This window comes from Canis lupus, chromosome 27, assembly GCF_003254725.2.
Source record: "Canis lupus dingo isolate Sandy chromosome 27, ASM325472v2, whole genome shotgun sequence".
Classification (NCBI taxonomy): Eukaryota; Metazoa; Chordata; class Mammalia; order Carnivora; family Canidae; genus Canis; species Canis lupus.
In genome coordinates this window covers 10024582-10041029 of record NC_064269.1, presented here as the reverse complement: position 1 = coordinate 10041029, position 16448 = coordinate 10024582, and the positions used below count along the sequence as shown (strand labels likewise).

The following is a 16448-nucleotide window of genomic DNA, read 5'->3' as shown; positions in this document are numbered from 1 at the left end:
CTGTGAGATTCAGTCATTTAAAGTTTTTTGAGACTTGCTTTGTGGCATTATTCATGGTTGATATTTCTAAATGTTCTTGTTGAGTAAAAGAATGTGTATTTTGTAGTTGTGGTATTAGTCATTCTATATATAGCCATAGGTAGAGTTGGCAAATTCTTTCATTCAAATCCTTTATTTTCTTACTGATTTTTTTGGCCTGATTATTTCATTGGTCATTGAGAAAAATATGTTGCCATCTCCTTATCCCTGTGTGAACCTGTCTATTTTTCTTAATTCTTTGTCAATTTACTATAAGTTTCTATATTGTGAGGCCACAGTATATCTTCCCAATGAGCTGAACCTTTGTCAGTAGCCAGGCTCCCTTGTAATCTATAATCGTATGTTTGCTTTTAAATTTTGCTATAATCATAGTTATACTAGCTATATATTTTATATATATAATAGCTATGTATTTCTTTTTGTTATTGTTTGCATGCTTTTTCAAGTTATTTTTTTATTAATATTTTACTTTCAACCTTTATGTAGGCTTAGTTTCAAATGTATTTTTTACAAATAGCATATATTTGAATTTTGAATTTGCAGGTGTGAAAAATATCTTTATTCTATCCTCACACTTTTCTCCTGCTTTCTGCAATGTCTGTTTCCTCTGGGTACCTCGTTTTTGTTTAGTTTTGAGCCTTTTTTTTCTTGATAGAGATTTTTCTGAAATATATGGTATTGTTTACTCTCTGCTCATTTTTAAGAGTGGACAATAAGAAGATTAGTGCACAGACAAGCTTATGACAGGAAATTTTTGAGGGAGGGGGCTGTGGTTAATTAGCATTTGGTTATTTCACCAGGAGACCTCAAATGTTAATAGGCTTTTTGGGGAAGAGGAGGCTGGTCTTTGAGATGCCTTCAGCCCAGACAAACAGCATTGTGGGTAATGCTGTTTACCCACAGATACATAATATTATATGCAATATTACATATAATATTATTATACATATTACATATGTATAATATATAGTACAATATACATATAGTATTAATTATATTATTATATGCAAATTTGTATTTTTACAGCTCCTATTTTAACTGGTGTCTAACTCGTTGCTTGAACTTCTCCAGGTAGCATATGTCCATCTTCACTAGGTGGGGTGAAAGTCATTTCTTGGTTTTATTGGCTGAGGGAGGGTAACTGCTAGTCTTCACTGCTTGTCATGCAGGGTTTCCAACTTCTGTGTTCAGTTCTAGCCTTCCCCTCTCTCATCTTCAGAATACTGAGCCTACTGTTCTTGAGGAGGTTCAAAGGCAGAATTGAGCTTCCTCCTTAATACATTCCCAGAAGGATTTAATTATATGGAAAAAGTCAAAACCATGTTCATTGCCATTCCTTAAACTTCTTTCTAAAATTTTATTAAAATTTCTCATTTTCTGTCATTTCTTCTTCTACTCTGCAGATTTACTCTTTTACTCCTGTACTCTTCTCACTCCACCAAGTTTACATTTAACCCTGGCCCTGGAGTGCTGTTACATGTGGCACCAAAAGAGGCTCCTGGACAATAATGTCTAAGAGTCATTTGAAGCAAGACAGCTAGTTCAAGGACAATGGTCAGGTGTTGAAATGGAAGGAATTATTATGAATAAAGCACAACATATTTTATTCCTACCCCTATCTGAATCCAAAGGTATGAGGGTACTATATATGAGCAAGTGCAAGTTAAAAGAGGCATTTCTCCATCATCTCTGTGGGTAATTGAGGTTGTAAGGAATCAGCAGCACTGTTGATATTGGCATCTGGCAGCACAGGCATAGGGTAATAATGTGGGTCTTTTGGTGATCGATCTCAGAATTGGTGAAAATGACATAGGTCACCATAGTAGAACTTGCAACAATATCTTCTTTGTCACTGGCACAAACATCAGTATCTTTGGGCCTTGACGGACACTGACAACTTGAGGAGCAGTAGCAGAGACTTTGGGGGGCATCAGAAAGAGAGAGGATATCTTCGGAACCAACTTTGACAATATTAACTAGAAACTAACCCTGTGGTAGCTGAAAGTACTAGTTTCAACAGCACAAATAATACTTTCTGAAAACGCATTGAATTATTTGGGAAGACCTTGTTGGGCCTGAAATGCTCACAAGGTGGGTAGGAATTTGGCTTTACTTTCTTTCTTTTTTTTTTTTTTTTTTTTTTCATACCATAGGCTGGTGTGGTATAGTTTGTGAAGCACACATGGCAAAGCAGAGCATGAAATTCTTTATTGTTAAATCAAATGAAGCTATGTAATTAGCAAAATTGCAGAGCAAATTTATGGAGCAATAAGAATCATGTCATTCCTAATTTGAAGGGCATTTAATAATACTTAGACATCGTTAGGCTAAAGAGATGCCTCATGGGCTTGGCTGTGGGTGGAAGACGTGTGCGCTTTAGCATCCCGAATTGGACACCTGGAAAGTTTCTGAGTCCCAAATCTTGCTACCCCAAGCACTCATATCATTTGCAAACTCAATCCCAGGACTCCGCTCCCAAGCTCCCATGTATCTCTCCAGCTCTTCACTTTACACTAAGTGATGTGGCTTCATCTGATCTTTTTGTTACCTTCTGCTGACAGTTTGTAGCAGGCCCATAAAAATCTTTGATATATCAGAAGTGCAGCCTCCACTCTCTCTAGGCTACACTATACCTATCTTTATTTTGTCTTTTGTCAACATTTTTTATTTCAAAATCAGGTTCCTTTTAGACCAGCAAGCTAAGAGATGTAACCTTTTTATTTAGCTTTTTATCTATTAAACACACAGCTACTTCCTCATTTATTGTCACTTGTTTGACACTCTCCTAGTGTGCCCCACATCTCATGAAATGGAGACACATTCTAACAGATTGGTTTTATCTAGAGTACGTATGCCCATTTTTTAACTGGTGCTGTTCAGAACTTCAGCACTCTTACGAATTGTGTACATGTAAATAGTACATTGAGATTGAAACAGAAGTCTCCCTGTTATCTTCGGCAGTGGGGTAAAGAGTGAGAGCACAAAGCATTTATCCTTGTTCTTCTTAGGGATCACTTGAAAATGAGCATCAGTTTATCAGCCATACTGGTGACTCTTTTAGCCAATTTAATGGCATCCCTTTCTAAAAGGATTTATGAGATTCTCATATTGTTAAAATTGAACTAAAATATTCAAAAGCATGTTTTTAGGCTCTAACATTTTTTTTCTTGGCAAATGGTTATAGCTCCTTTCATTGCAATGAGTAGAAGGTCAGCCAAATGAGGTTAGGAACAGAGATGGGAGGCAGTAAATATTAGAGATGAACAGGAGGTGTCTCATGGAATCCAAAGTACAGGAAGCTGGTCTCCAGAAAATGGTGGAATTAGACCCCTACCTGTGTTCTGTTCTCTTTCTTCCATCCTCCTTTGCATGAGTCAATGTACCTCTATTCTCTGTCTCAATCCTTCCTTCTCTCTTGGTAAGACTTCAGTTCCCCAATTCACAGGACAGAATGTGGACACCAATAATCACTCTGTTTTTTTATCATCCAACCTTATGGATAAAGATTTCCTTCTTTGTCTCTTTGAATCTTGGTTCGTAGATACCAGAAAAAGGAAAAAAAAATAAGCTGATGGCAAAGTTGGATATTATTGTATACATGTGTCCAGAAGCTTACCCCTGGAACCCTGGTTGGGGAAGGGTGTTTGTAGGACAGAGAACATTATGAGACAAGAAATACTGGATGATAGTATAGGAAGTGACCACTTAGCTCTGAGGTGCTGTTTCCTTTCCCTCGAAAACTATGCATTTATAAGTATCAGGCCCATGATCTAGCATATAGTGAGACATCAGTAATTATTTGTTTAATGAGTAAATGAAAAGAAAGAAAGTAAATGCTAATCTAATATAAATTCACACACTGCAAGAAGGGTACTTGGTTGAGAAAATAGCCCTCTTCCCCCTTCCTGTAACTAGAGCCTAAAGTACCTTCAACAAGAATAAGAAATAAATGATTGGGAAATAGTGTTGGGTAGCCAGCCATGGGGAAGAGAATGAGAGGTGATTGAATTTACAGCCAAAAGAAGGAGAATGAGAAGAAGGGGAGGAGGAAAGGGAGGGGAAGGGCGGAAAGGAAGGGGGAGGGAGAAGAGAAGGAAAAGAGTAATTGTCATTTCATCACAAAGCAATTATGCTTTGGATTTGAAAATTTTGTAGGCAGTATAAAGACAATCTCATTTTTCATGTTTATTTTATTACACACAGTGGAAAAATTATAGTTTCTGCCAAAAGTTAATTATTGTATATATGTCCCAGTGTTTTTGTTCCATTATTTCTTATCTATTTTGACCTATTAACAGCCCTGAACACTTACCTTCATTGAAAAACATCCATTCAAATTGAACTTGCTTTTTGTTCTACTTTGAGCAGCATCGGAATCTTAACAGAATTTATAAGTTATTTTATGTCTCTCATTCGGAAGGAAGCATCATTATGTAGGATAAATTAATTAATGCCATTCTGGCTTAGCTCCACAATTCACTTTACAATTCAGATATATTTTATCTGAACAGTTATAAACACATTGAATGTTATTTAACATTAAAATGTGATCAAGTTAGATACAAAATTAATTTTAAGTAATTTGTGGCTCTCTGGATTCCTGTGGGGATTTATTGGGGCTCTCAGCAAAAAGTTCAGGATTTAAAATTTTTATTCTTTCTATTGTTTTTCCAGCGACTTCAGTAAAGATACATGAAGTATCTTGGATGTGTTTATTAGAAGTAGAAGATAGGCCCATTTTGGGCATCCAATTAGATTTCATATTCTTGGAGTATTTGTGAAGGTGAGGAAAAAATATGTGAGTTAAGATAGAAACTTGAGGTATAGCCAAAATATTCTATAACTTTAAAATTAGATTTGAGACTGTATTATTTTATAGCCTAGTAAACTTCTAAATTTTGACTTCAAAGAACAAGCAACAAATGTAGTTTGGCAGTATCCATTTGAAGGGCAGTGAAATAAATTTGCTTTCTTTTTTCACATGAATAAAAGAAGTGTATTTTACTATATAGCTCTTGTATTGCTTGTGCCAGCAAATTGGTACACAAAGTTACATATTGCTATCCAGTCTCTTTTATAAGGATTCTTTTCTTTTATTTATTTACTTACTATTTTTTTTGCCATTTTTCTGTTGATATTTTACTGAGGTATAATTGATACATAACTGTTATATTAGTTTGAGGTGTACAACATTTTGATTTGATATTTGTATATATTGCCAAATGATAACCACAATAAGCTTACTTAACATTGATTACCATACATAGTTATAATTTTTTTTCTTGTGATGAGAATTTTTAAGCGCCTGGGTGGCCCAGTCAATTAAGTGTCTGTCTTTGGCTTAGGTCATGATCCTGGGGTCCTGGGATGGCCCTGCATCGGGCTCCCTGCTGAGTGGGGAGTCTGGTTCTCTCTCTTCCTCTGCTTCACCTATCCTGCTGTGCTTTCTCTTGCTTTCCCCCCAAAAGTAAAATCATTTTTTTAAAAAGAGATCAACACATTTAGCAACTTTGAAATATCTGGTACCATACTATTAACTATAGTTACCATACTGTACATTACAACCCCACCACTTATTTATTTATTATTATTTTTTAACTTTAATTGTGGTATAATTAACCTACAGTGTTATATTAGTTTCAGGTATACAATATAGTGATTCAAGAATTCTATCTTGAATAGAATGAGTAATCTCAATGCTCATCATGATAAGTGTAATTCCATCACCTATTTCACTTCTCGTAGCCATCACTCTGTTCTCTATATTTAAGTATCTGTTATCTGGTTTGTTTCTCTCTCTCTCTCTCTTTTTTTTTGCTCGTATATTTTGTTTTTTAAAATTCCACATATGAGTGAAATCACATAGCATTTGTCTTTCTCTGATTTACGTCACTTAGTATTATACTCTCTAGATCCACCAGTGTTACTGCAAATGGCAAGATTTCATTGTTTTTCATGGCTGAGTAATATTCCACATCTTCTTTGCCCATTCATCTGTGGAAGGACACTTGGGCTGCTTCCACAATTTGGCTATTGTAAATAATGCTCCATTAAACGTAAGAGTGCATGTATTTTTTTGAACCAGTGTTTACATATTCTGTGGGTAAATGCCCCATAGTGGAATTACTGGATTATATAGTAGTTCTATTTTTAATTTAAAAGGATCCTTTTAAACAACAGGATTCCAAAAAAAAAATAAAAATAAAAATAAACAATAGGATTCTATAGATACCATTCCGAGATTTTATAATACTTTACTTTTTTTTCATTATTCATCAACTAAATTACATTCAAATTAAATTTACAGCATGTAATTGCAGAAGTCAAGGATATATTCTTTACTTTGATTTGATTATATTCTTATCTCTAGCTTTTTATTCTAGAAGAGGTAATAAAAATGATACAGTGATATTCTGTTCTTTGTTAGAACAGCATAGTTACATGGCCTGCTCATAATTGATATTTCTTTTTAGTTTATCTTACATTGCAGATTTTTAAAACCTTTTATCCTTTCATCCTCTTCCTAGTGTGGCCCTGGTGTCAGATGATCTAAGTAATTTTACATTAATCAAGTGACTGCTTAATTCATTTAAATATTTATTGCTCTCCCTAAATCGTAACTATAAACTGGGCAAAAAATGTACCTGCTTGGCCAAATGAAACATATTCTTTATCCTTGATGAGCTAAGTCTTGTGGGAGAGAAGGACAGTGTGAGAAAATCATTAAAATCATCTCCCTAAAGATAATTTAGGGAGATGATTTAACACAGAAGTATATTCAAAGTGTTTTGGTAATACCAGGGAAGGGACAACTTTCAGGGGTAATGGCAGGAGATTTCTCAGTGGCTAGGTTGAGTTAGTAATCTCAGGCCAGAAGAAAAGAGATAGCATTCCAAAAAAAGAACATTGCACATTTCTTTACTTAAGGTAAAAGGAAAAAAAAAAAGATCCTAAGGCACATTATAGAATAGAGGGGTATTCGGTGAGATTGATTTCATGGTGAGGTGGAGGGCCTAATAAAAGGAGGTTGTGACATGAAGGGAAGGTGTACAATATAGTGATTCATGAAAGGATGGCTTGGCAGAGAGTGGGCAGTCTTCTCCATGCTTTCTCGTGGCAGTGGGAGTCACTGTATTATTTTAGAAAGTGGGACCCAGTAGACTAGAGATCTGGCATATTTTACATGCCCATTATGAAATTTTTGTGCTAGAAGCTTTACATTCTTATTTCAAAAATGAAATAATCTTAATCTTCAGGAAAACTGTGTGAGAAATAGGGATTTTCGTGCTCACTCCACCGATAAGGGAAGAAGATGATCATTTTTCCCAGGTCATAAAGTCAGAGGTAGTTTGCAAACCCAGGACTTTCTGGTTCTAGGATTCCTGCTCCTTCGGTATGATGTATTACTTCCCCAGGGGTCACGACAGTGGCGATACAGAGTCTGAAATAAGAGGGAGACAGTCATAAAGAAAGAGGAGGCTGTTTCTTTAATTTAGATTAGAGGGGTTTCTGAACAGGATTAAGACATTGGTAGTAGTGACGACAGAAAAACAGCCTTTCAGAAGTATCCTTAGTGATTAATCAAATGTTAGGAGTAAAGGAGGGGGAGGAATTGCTGATATACTAAGGTTTCTGTCTCTAGTACAGACGAGTTTCACTGAATAGGCTGAAACAAAGCAAAGGATGAAGGGAATAAGTTGATGTATGGTGAATATACTAACAGTCACGGTGAGTTTGTTCAATGAAAACCTCACCTGCTGTCTTCTTATATACGTCTTCCTTATAAAAAGTAGAGGGTATATATGGCTGAAGCTGGGAAATTTGAAGTGGTATTTTATCTGTAAGTATTGTCAGGTCCAGATGCGGTTTTAATTATTCCAGGTTACTTCTAATAATTGTGTGCAGGAATTTGACATTCCAATGCATCTTCCTTCAGGGGTTCTTCTCCTAGGTCTTGGAGATTGAGCTCCATCATATACAGAGATTGAGCTCCATCAAAGCCTTTCAATAAGCAAGAACTAAGAATTTTGAGCAAAAATACTAAAATGTGGTAATCTGGATAGTAGTTCACTAAGTGACTGGATTGAAGGCTGTTCATCATTTCATTACAGGCACAAAAAGATTGAGAGGAGGTTGATATAATAAATCTAGGTTTAATTCCCGGTGCTTTGTAGTGACAAAACTTGTTCCTCAGTGTTGTAAGAATGCTTAGAATTTTCACTTTAGTTTCATTGTGTTTAATGCAGGACTGTACTCTTGTAAGTGGACTCCTTATCCATGATTTACTTGTGTATGAAGCCCCCAATCTTGTTTATGTTGCCCAAACATGGCTGGGAGAGACAGCTGTGACATTATGAATCCAGCTGGCCACAGATGGATCTTCAGCGAAGCATGAATCCATATTGGTTTGGTGATCTATGTTTACTGCCTCCTGTTAAACTTTCAGAGACTCAACTCCTAAATCACCTGGCATTGACTACATCCATGCACATATAAGTAATAAACTGAAGTGAACTGGAACTTTTGTTGCTAGTGATCAAGACTCTCACCTATAGATCAATTTCCTAGATTATAGTTTTATTGACTATTTAGCCTATGTCAGGATCTGATTAATTTATGCCTATTTAGCACATAGTTTTCACTAGGTGTGATAGTCTTGATAGCTTTTCAGGCTGTTTTGGTAATTATGAACGTTTCCAAGATCCTGCATATTGAAGTTTCCACACATCTGTTATGGATTTGACAGTTAAGCTTGAGATCTCAAGAAAAACATAAAAACTGAAGTTATAGCCTGTAAAGCAATTCATTTAGAATTAAAAAAAAATACATACCAATGATTGATATTTACCTGGAAGGCCGATAGAACTACAAGATTCTCTAGATCTATGCACAGTGGAAATAACTAGCTAAAGTATAAAGCAAACAAAAGATGTACAAATAGTTGAAATAATTAGCTAAAACTCCAAACAAAACTAAAACGTTAATGGTGCCCCCCAGCAAATAACATTTAATTCTGAATCACTCCCCAAAACATTGGGTATGAAGCTTCACAGCTTCAGTTTTGTAGAGAGCAATGTGATATTCAAACTGGCTAACATTGCTGATGTCAAGGTATACACACTGTGTCTTTTACAACTAGAACAGGAAATATTGTTACTGTTAATCAATATGCAAATCAATGAACTAGCACTTGCAATTTTTTGTGATAGGTTATTTGTATTTCTTCTATGTATTTGTCTAAAGCAGCAGAAGTTAGAAAGCCTACTACCTTTTATATATCACTCTTCGCTTTTATATATACTAGTTATTTCATAAATGGTGCTATCTCCTCTTCATTGTTACCAATAGCATTCAGTACCCACACATGCTTGTAGTTCAAATCTCACTTTACTGCTATTTCTTGGGTTACTATGCCTAGATCTACCCATGCCGTATAGAAAAAAAAATATGAATAACCTGGCTTGCTTCATTAATTCATACATTAAGCAAATGTTTATTGATCACATACTATATGCAGGCAGTGCTCTAAGTGCTGGGAAATCAATGGTGAAAAGAATGGCCAAAATAACTTCCCTGTCCCCCTTGAGTTTATTATCTACTTTTAGACAAAGTAGGCAGGTAGGGATGTATCCTTGGATACATCCTTCAAAATAAGTGTCATTGAAAGAGCTGGACAATTATGAGAACTAATACTCTAAAGTATGCTGAGTTCAATGCAATAGTGATACTGAAGGAAATAAGACCAAACTGTCCAAGTTCACATGGGAGCTTTCACATAGAGGCTGCTTAGATTGGGGAACTCAGTGGGAGTCTAAGAATCGCTGGTAACTCTAAGGGACTTCAGATCCTGCCTGCTACTTGATTTCTGTTATGAATTATCCTCAAAGGAAATAAGTCTTGATCTTCCTTGTCTACTAAATACTAGGGAACAGAGTAGATTTTTTGTGTGTGTGTTTTTTATATCTCGTTGACCCTTGTAGGAAGAAGATACAGCACAGTGGTTAAGTGTCTGGATTTGGTAGTCAATCAAATTAGGATTCAAACCTTGTCCATTTTACTGGACCTCGAGAATGTTGCAAACACTCTCTAAGGCCTCAATTCCATATCTGTGAAACAGGAATAATAATACATGTCATTGCACTGACATGGAAGCTGTTGGAGACACTGTATTTAAAGTGCTTATAATGATCTCTGGATTATTGTTAGCAGGCAGTTTATGGTAGCTATAATTATTTTGGGTTTTTTTTTGAAACCTATGGATAGAGACTTCTGAGGTGAGATCTTAATTCTTATAAAGATTTTCTAAGGTAGAAGTATGAAGCTTGTGGAAAAAAGTGCTTTTAAGAGTTAGTAGGTTTTTGTTGTTAAGTAAAACTATTTAAATTTTGTTTATTTTATGGATAACAAAACTATAAGAAAGAACTCCAGAAAAGACACACACACACACCACACCACAGACACACACACACACACAACTGAATTGGAGATGATTTACCTCTCCATTACATCAAAAAAGTATTCCTTCAAAGTTTCACTAAATAACAAACATAGCATTTTCTACTATATTTTGCTTTAAAATTAAGAAGAATCAAGATTAACTAATATTCTAGATTGTACAGGTATTATGTTTAAGAAACAGAAAAAATTTAAAGTAAAAAAAATTCTGAGTGAAAAAAAGAGAGAGAGAGGAAGAAGAGACAGAGAAATTTGATTCCTAATTACCGTTCATTAGTTATGTGGTATTGATTGGGCAAGTCAAATGATCTCCCTGTGTCCCAGTTTTCCCAGAGAAATTGTACAATTGGAAAATAATACTTAGACTTTCATGAATATCAAATGAGGGAGAGGAAATGAAAATTACATGCAATAGGGATCCCTGGGTGGCACAGCGGTTTGGCGCCTGCCTTTGGCCCAGGGCGCGATCCTGGAGACCCGGGATCGAATCCCACGTCGGGCTCCCAGTGCATTGAGCCTGCTTCTCCCTCTGCCTGTGTCTCTGCCTCTCTCTCTCTCTGTGACTATCATAAATAAATAAATAAAAATTAAAAAAAAAGAAAAATAAAGTCTGACTTTAAAAAAAAAAAGAAAAAAAGAAAATTACATGCAATAAGCATAGTCTCATTACTTGTGTTTAATGATCATTTGTACCTTTGAATCTCTCCTTGGGCCGGGAAGAACATGAATTGGTGTTATAGGGTGCAGACAGGGATATGTGGCACAAAAAGAGATAAAATTAAGTCTGGTTACCGTTATTTATTTAAGTAATAATTTAAACCACATCGATTTGAATTAAATTTTACAAGCCAGGTAATTTTCCCAGATGGACATTTTTTTGACCATCCTTCAGGTATGACATCACATCCAAAGCCTAGTCCCAGTACCTCTTCAGTAGTTCTGAGTCGACAGACCTGAAGGAAAAGTGAGCTTTTCTCTTTCCTTTCAAGTTACTCTGAGTCAGGAATTGTTTCCACTCTCTTCATACCTGAGTGAGCATGAAATGATGCCTTTGCTGAGTATTTCTGTTTGATTTTTCAAAAACTGTTGTCAGTGTTCCAGCTTGAAAATGAAATGCACATGGTAATTGATAGAGCCACAGTCAGGCTTCAAATCTAATTGGAACTGACCCAGACAGCCTCAGAGCTCTTCCTAGTCTTTCAGATCTGTGAGCGGATGTGATGAGACAAAAGCAGAAGAGCTTGTTGAAAGGGAGGGAAGTCCCTTTGCGTGTTGCTGAAACCAAGAACGCTTTGACGATATGGCTCTCTCAGTCTGGACAATGTCTTGTGTGTTTGTTTCCACAGAGCATATATCATTACAGACTATATGGGCATCCGAAATGAAAGTTTCATGAAATTAGCTGCAGTAGGGACCTGGATGGGGGACTTTGTCACAGCTTGGATGGTAAGAAATTTTAACTTCACCCATTTCAAACAGTAGATGGAAGAAACAATGTTGGGTAGACATCGCTTTTGATGGGTTTAGAGCTAAAGAGTTACTTCTCTCTTGAGTGGAACAAAACATGACTACAGAAAAAATTAAGAGATTATATGCACTATGTTTACTTTCAGGGAAAAATTAATACAACTGTCATATTAATGATGGCTGTCCACCAGGAAATATTTATTGTTGACATGTATATGTATGGGCATACAAACATATACACATTCTTAAAATTAATAGAAACTTCCCTGTGATGTTCTCAATAATTTTGTCAAGATTGTTTTTTGACATGTGCAATTTTCGGGTAAGGAATGTTGTCTGGCCTGTCTCAGGAGGACCATATGAAATATTTCTAACAACTGTTTTTATTTAAAAAAAATTTTTCATGACACATATTATACAATTTTATTGATAGTATTTTCTTTTATTTGTATTTAATTTTTTTATTTGAGTATAGTTGACACCAAATTTACATTAGTCTCAGGTATGCAACATAATGAATCAGCATCTCTGTATGTTATGCTATGCTCACCACAAGTGTAGTTTAGGGCTTTTAAAATAGTGTTCTACATTTTGTTTCTTCATTGAACCTACAAACTTAATGGTGCATTATTAGTATAAGCCTGCAACAAATAGACAAACCATATTTCATGCTGAGTTTATCTGTCAAGAGAGTGACTTCTATCTTTTTTCATTAAAATTTTTTTTATTCTAGTGTAGTTAACATATTGTGTTATATTAGTTTCAGTTGTAACAATATAGTGAGTCAAAAATTCTGTGCACTTCTCAGTGCTCAAGATAAGTGTACTCTTAATCTCCTTTGTCAGCTTCACCCATCCTCTATCCATCTCCCCTCTGGCAACCACCAGTTTGTTTTCTCTATTTAAGAGTCTTATTTTTTTATTTTTTTTGTCTGTCTCTTTTGTTTATTTGCTTTTGTTTGTTTTGCTTCAAGTTTTTATTTAAATTCCAGTTAGTTAACATATAATGTAATATTAGTTTCAAGAGTAGATTTAGTAAGTCATCCCTTACATATAACACCCAGTGCTCATCACAAGTGCCTTCCTTAATCCCTATCCACTGATTTAGCCCATCCCCCTACATCCCCTCCGTCAACCCTCAGTTTGTTCTCTGTATTTAAGAGTCTGGGTTTTTGTTTGATTCTTTTTGTTTGTTTTGTTTCTTAAATTACACAAATGAGTGAAGTCATATGATGTTTGTCTTTTTCCTGTCTGATTTATTTTGCTTAATCCTCTAGGTTCATCCATGTTTTTGCAAATGACAGGATTTATTTTCTTCCTTTTTATGGCTGCATAATATTCTATATATATTATATATATATATATATATATATATATATATATATATATATCTCCCACATCTTTACCCTCCACTAAAGCAAAATGCTAATTCAAAAAGACATATGCACCTCTGTGTTTATGCAGCATTATTTACAATAGCCAAGATATGGGAGCAATCCAAGTGTCCACTGATAGATGAGTACCTCTGTTTAAACCACTGGATTAATTAAATACAGTATGTAGTTCGAAAGCTCTAGGTTCTATAAGTTTATAAGAGAATCTCAGAGTACAAAGAGTATAATTCTCATAAAAATGGAGCATGTTAACCTTTGTTGACATCTTTCATAAGTGCAGTTAATCACAGTTAGCTTCACCTAAAAATGAGAAAACCTACCAAAGGAAAGGATGCCCTATCAAAACAAGACTCGGCAGGGACATACCCTTACAAATGTATTCCAAATACTGCAGGTAGATTGTCACAACGATTTCTACCCTTTTTATGGATAGCCTTATGTCTTACCTAGAACAGATGATCAGAGGACAGGAAACAGTTATATCTTAACTGCTACTGCTGTGATCATCCTGCAAGAGTATTAGTGAGTACCAAATAATTTGTATAGCCTATTTTGAGCTTCCTCCCACCTGTATTCAATTTTAGAATGTTAACAAAACAAAGTACCAGATGCATCCCATTCCATTAACTTTAAAATCTAGATTGGAAAAGTGATTTATTTGTAATCATTAGATATGACATTTAGAATAAGCCAGACATCAGGGTGCCTGGCTGACTCAGTTGGTAGCGCATGTGACTTTCGATCTTACAGTTGTGAGCTCAAACCCTATGTTAGGCACAGAGTTTATTTAAAAAAAAAATACAGAAAATTCTAAAAACAAAACAAAACAAAACAAACAAACAAACAAAAAAACCTAGACATTAAGACCAGGCTGCCTCATGTCAAAATTTCTATTTCCATTGGGAAAAACTAGTTAGAAGGAAGACTAAACAGAAAATAGTTTCCCTTCTAAAACTATTTCCCTATTAGAACGGAAACTAGAAGGAATCCTTTAAACATGTAATTTCCATGAAATATGAGGTGATGCCTTTTGAAAAATTTCTGCATGAACTATGGATTTTGATTTTTTTAAACTCCATTTTATGGTAAATCTGCTTAATAAAATGGAAAAGTGAATTCAGAAATTTGGGTTCTTTGACCTTGCTATGTCCAGTTTGATCTTCCACACATAATATGCAGTCCTCTGAGCCCTAGTTTGCACATTTCTTTAAAGGGGCTAATAGTTACTACCCGTGTTTTGGGTTTTCTATGAAGATAAAGTGTGCGGTCCTGTGATAGGACTTAAAATGCTGAAATGCGAGAGAGGCATGAGTGGTTATTGCAGCTGTTAATGTTTTCCCTAGCTTATCTCAGGCCTGGGGTACAGGGTGTCTGGAGTTTCCTTCCAGTCCCAGTGCTAGAACACTCTAAGACCATATGATACATTACTTCCTGACTTCCATGTACCACTGCCCCTGATCAAAGCACCAGATCCACAAGCCCTAGTACGTTACCCTGCATTTTTCAGGCTCAAGTCCACCATTTGTTACAGAAATCATTTTCTTCCTTGTGATGACATCGTTATTGTTTGTGGCCCTATTCTATCGAAGCCCTCCCCAGACTTTCCCTCAAGATTGTGTCTCCAATATTATATATGGCTCTGCCCCTATTTATTGGTTCTATTTTTTTAATTAGGGTTTTTTTTTCTTTGAATCATAAGGTAGGGTCCAATTTCTAGGGCAGCCCTGAGAGGTGAATGCATGGTGCAGCTTTTACCGAAGACCCTTACCTTTTCTATTTGGATTTCTACCGTGCACTCATCTGCCCTACTCTGTGGCTTAGCAGAATACAAATAATTCCACAGTTCATCTGTGGCCTCTCTTTCTCTCTAAGGTCTGGCTGACCTTCATTGTTTCTCCTAAATTTACTACTGTAATGCCTGCTAGTTTTACTAGCTAACCTGATAACTTTTTATCTTTTACAATACCTTTTACAATACAACACCATAGCTTATTACTCTGATCAATAATTCCAGTACCACTGAGGTAGGACTGGATTGAAAATCAAGAAAACTGTGTTTTAGGTTTAACCCTAGTGTGATCTTAAGTCACTTCACCTTCTGGGGCCTCACACGTTTTCCTTCTAAAGTCCTTTTCTGCTCCCATTACATGAAATATTGACCTTTCCTGTTAGACACTGAGGTAGAAATGGCAAAAGAAACACAGTGCTCTCCTGATTTGAAAGTACAGTCACACAGGGAGGCTTCTCAGAGCACATCATTTCTATTCCCATTTTTATTCACTGACTAGGTGGTAGGTTTCCATATAAATATTTATATGTCTACGTATGTGTGCATTGATAACATTTTAAAAAATAATAGTTTTCCTCCTGAGAGGAGTCTAAGGAGCTCTGACCTTCATTTGTCTATAGAATTCTCATCATGAAGTGAATATCAATGATGAAGGTGACTGTCATGGAAAAGTAAGTGACTATTTACATTTCCAATAAAAGTGTGCCTTTTAATGTAGTTCTGAAATGGAGAATTTTTCTTTTATGGAAATAACTCAAAACTTCCCCATGGTTTTAAAAGGCACACCAGGAATGATGTGATCCCCAAGCATGGCTGGTGTCAACTGGTCTGACAACTCTCTTTGGCCCTCACACTACGGAAATTTCAAGCTCCACTAGGTTCAATTTCCTAGGCAATCCTGACTATTCTTAGGTCTGTGGGATGCCTCATTTAGAGGACAAAAGATATATTAAGTCATGGTTAAAGTTACTGTTTGTATTGTCAAATAGATTTTTTAAAAACTTAATATAAATACCTAACGTGACAGGTGGTATCATTCAGCACTGAGCTGGCCTTTTATGTTGATGGGAGCAGAGAAGAGCTCTGCCTTCATGATGAAATAAAAGCACTAGGGATCTCATGTGATGCCATTGCCGTGTATCCACAAATTTGCCCACACTCTGCCATTGAGCCAGGAGTGAGAGGTGTTCGCCCATCCCATAGCACATTTCTCTAGTTTTACCATCCCTCCTTCAGAAGACAAAAATCACAGGCTCTGCTTGGGTCTAAGGTGGCAAGGGATTCTGAGGACATCAAGATGACATT

General features: G+C 35.8%; 1 protein-coding gene across 5 annotated transcripts in view; it reads left to right on the top strand.

Annotated features, from left to right (window-relative positions):
- TMEM117 (transmembrane protein 117) overlaps nt 1-16448 on the top strand; it is a 498555-nt gene that overhangs the window by 264073 nt on the left and 218034 nt on the right. For 2 of the 5 annotated variants that reach the window (XM_049102705.1, XM_049102704.1), the window contains 2 exons: nt 11841-11940; nt 15764-15814. The exons of 2 other annotated variants lie outside the window; for them this stretch is intronic. In XM_049102705.1, the coding sequence (XP_048958662.1) occupies nt 11841-11940; nt 15764-15814 (151 nt within the window). The remainder of the gene's footprint in view (nt 1-11840; nt 11941-15763; nt 15815-16448) is intronic. One more of the 5 variants, XM_025477341.3, reaches the window with a different exon arrangement.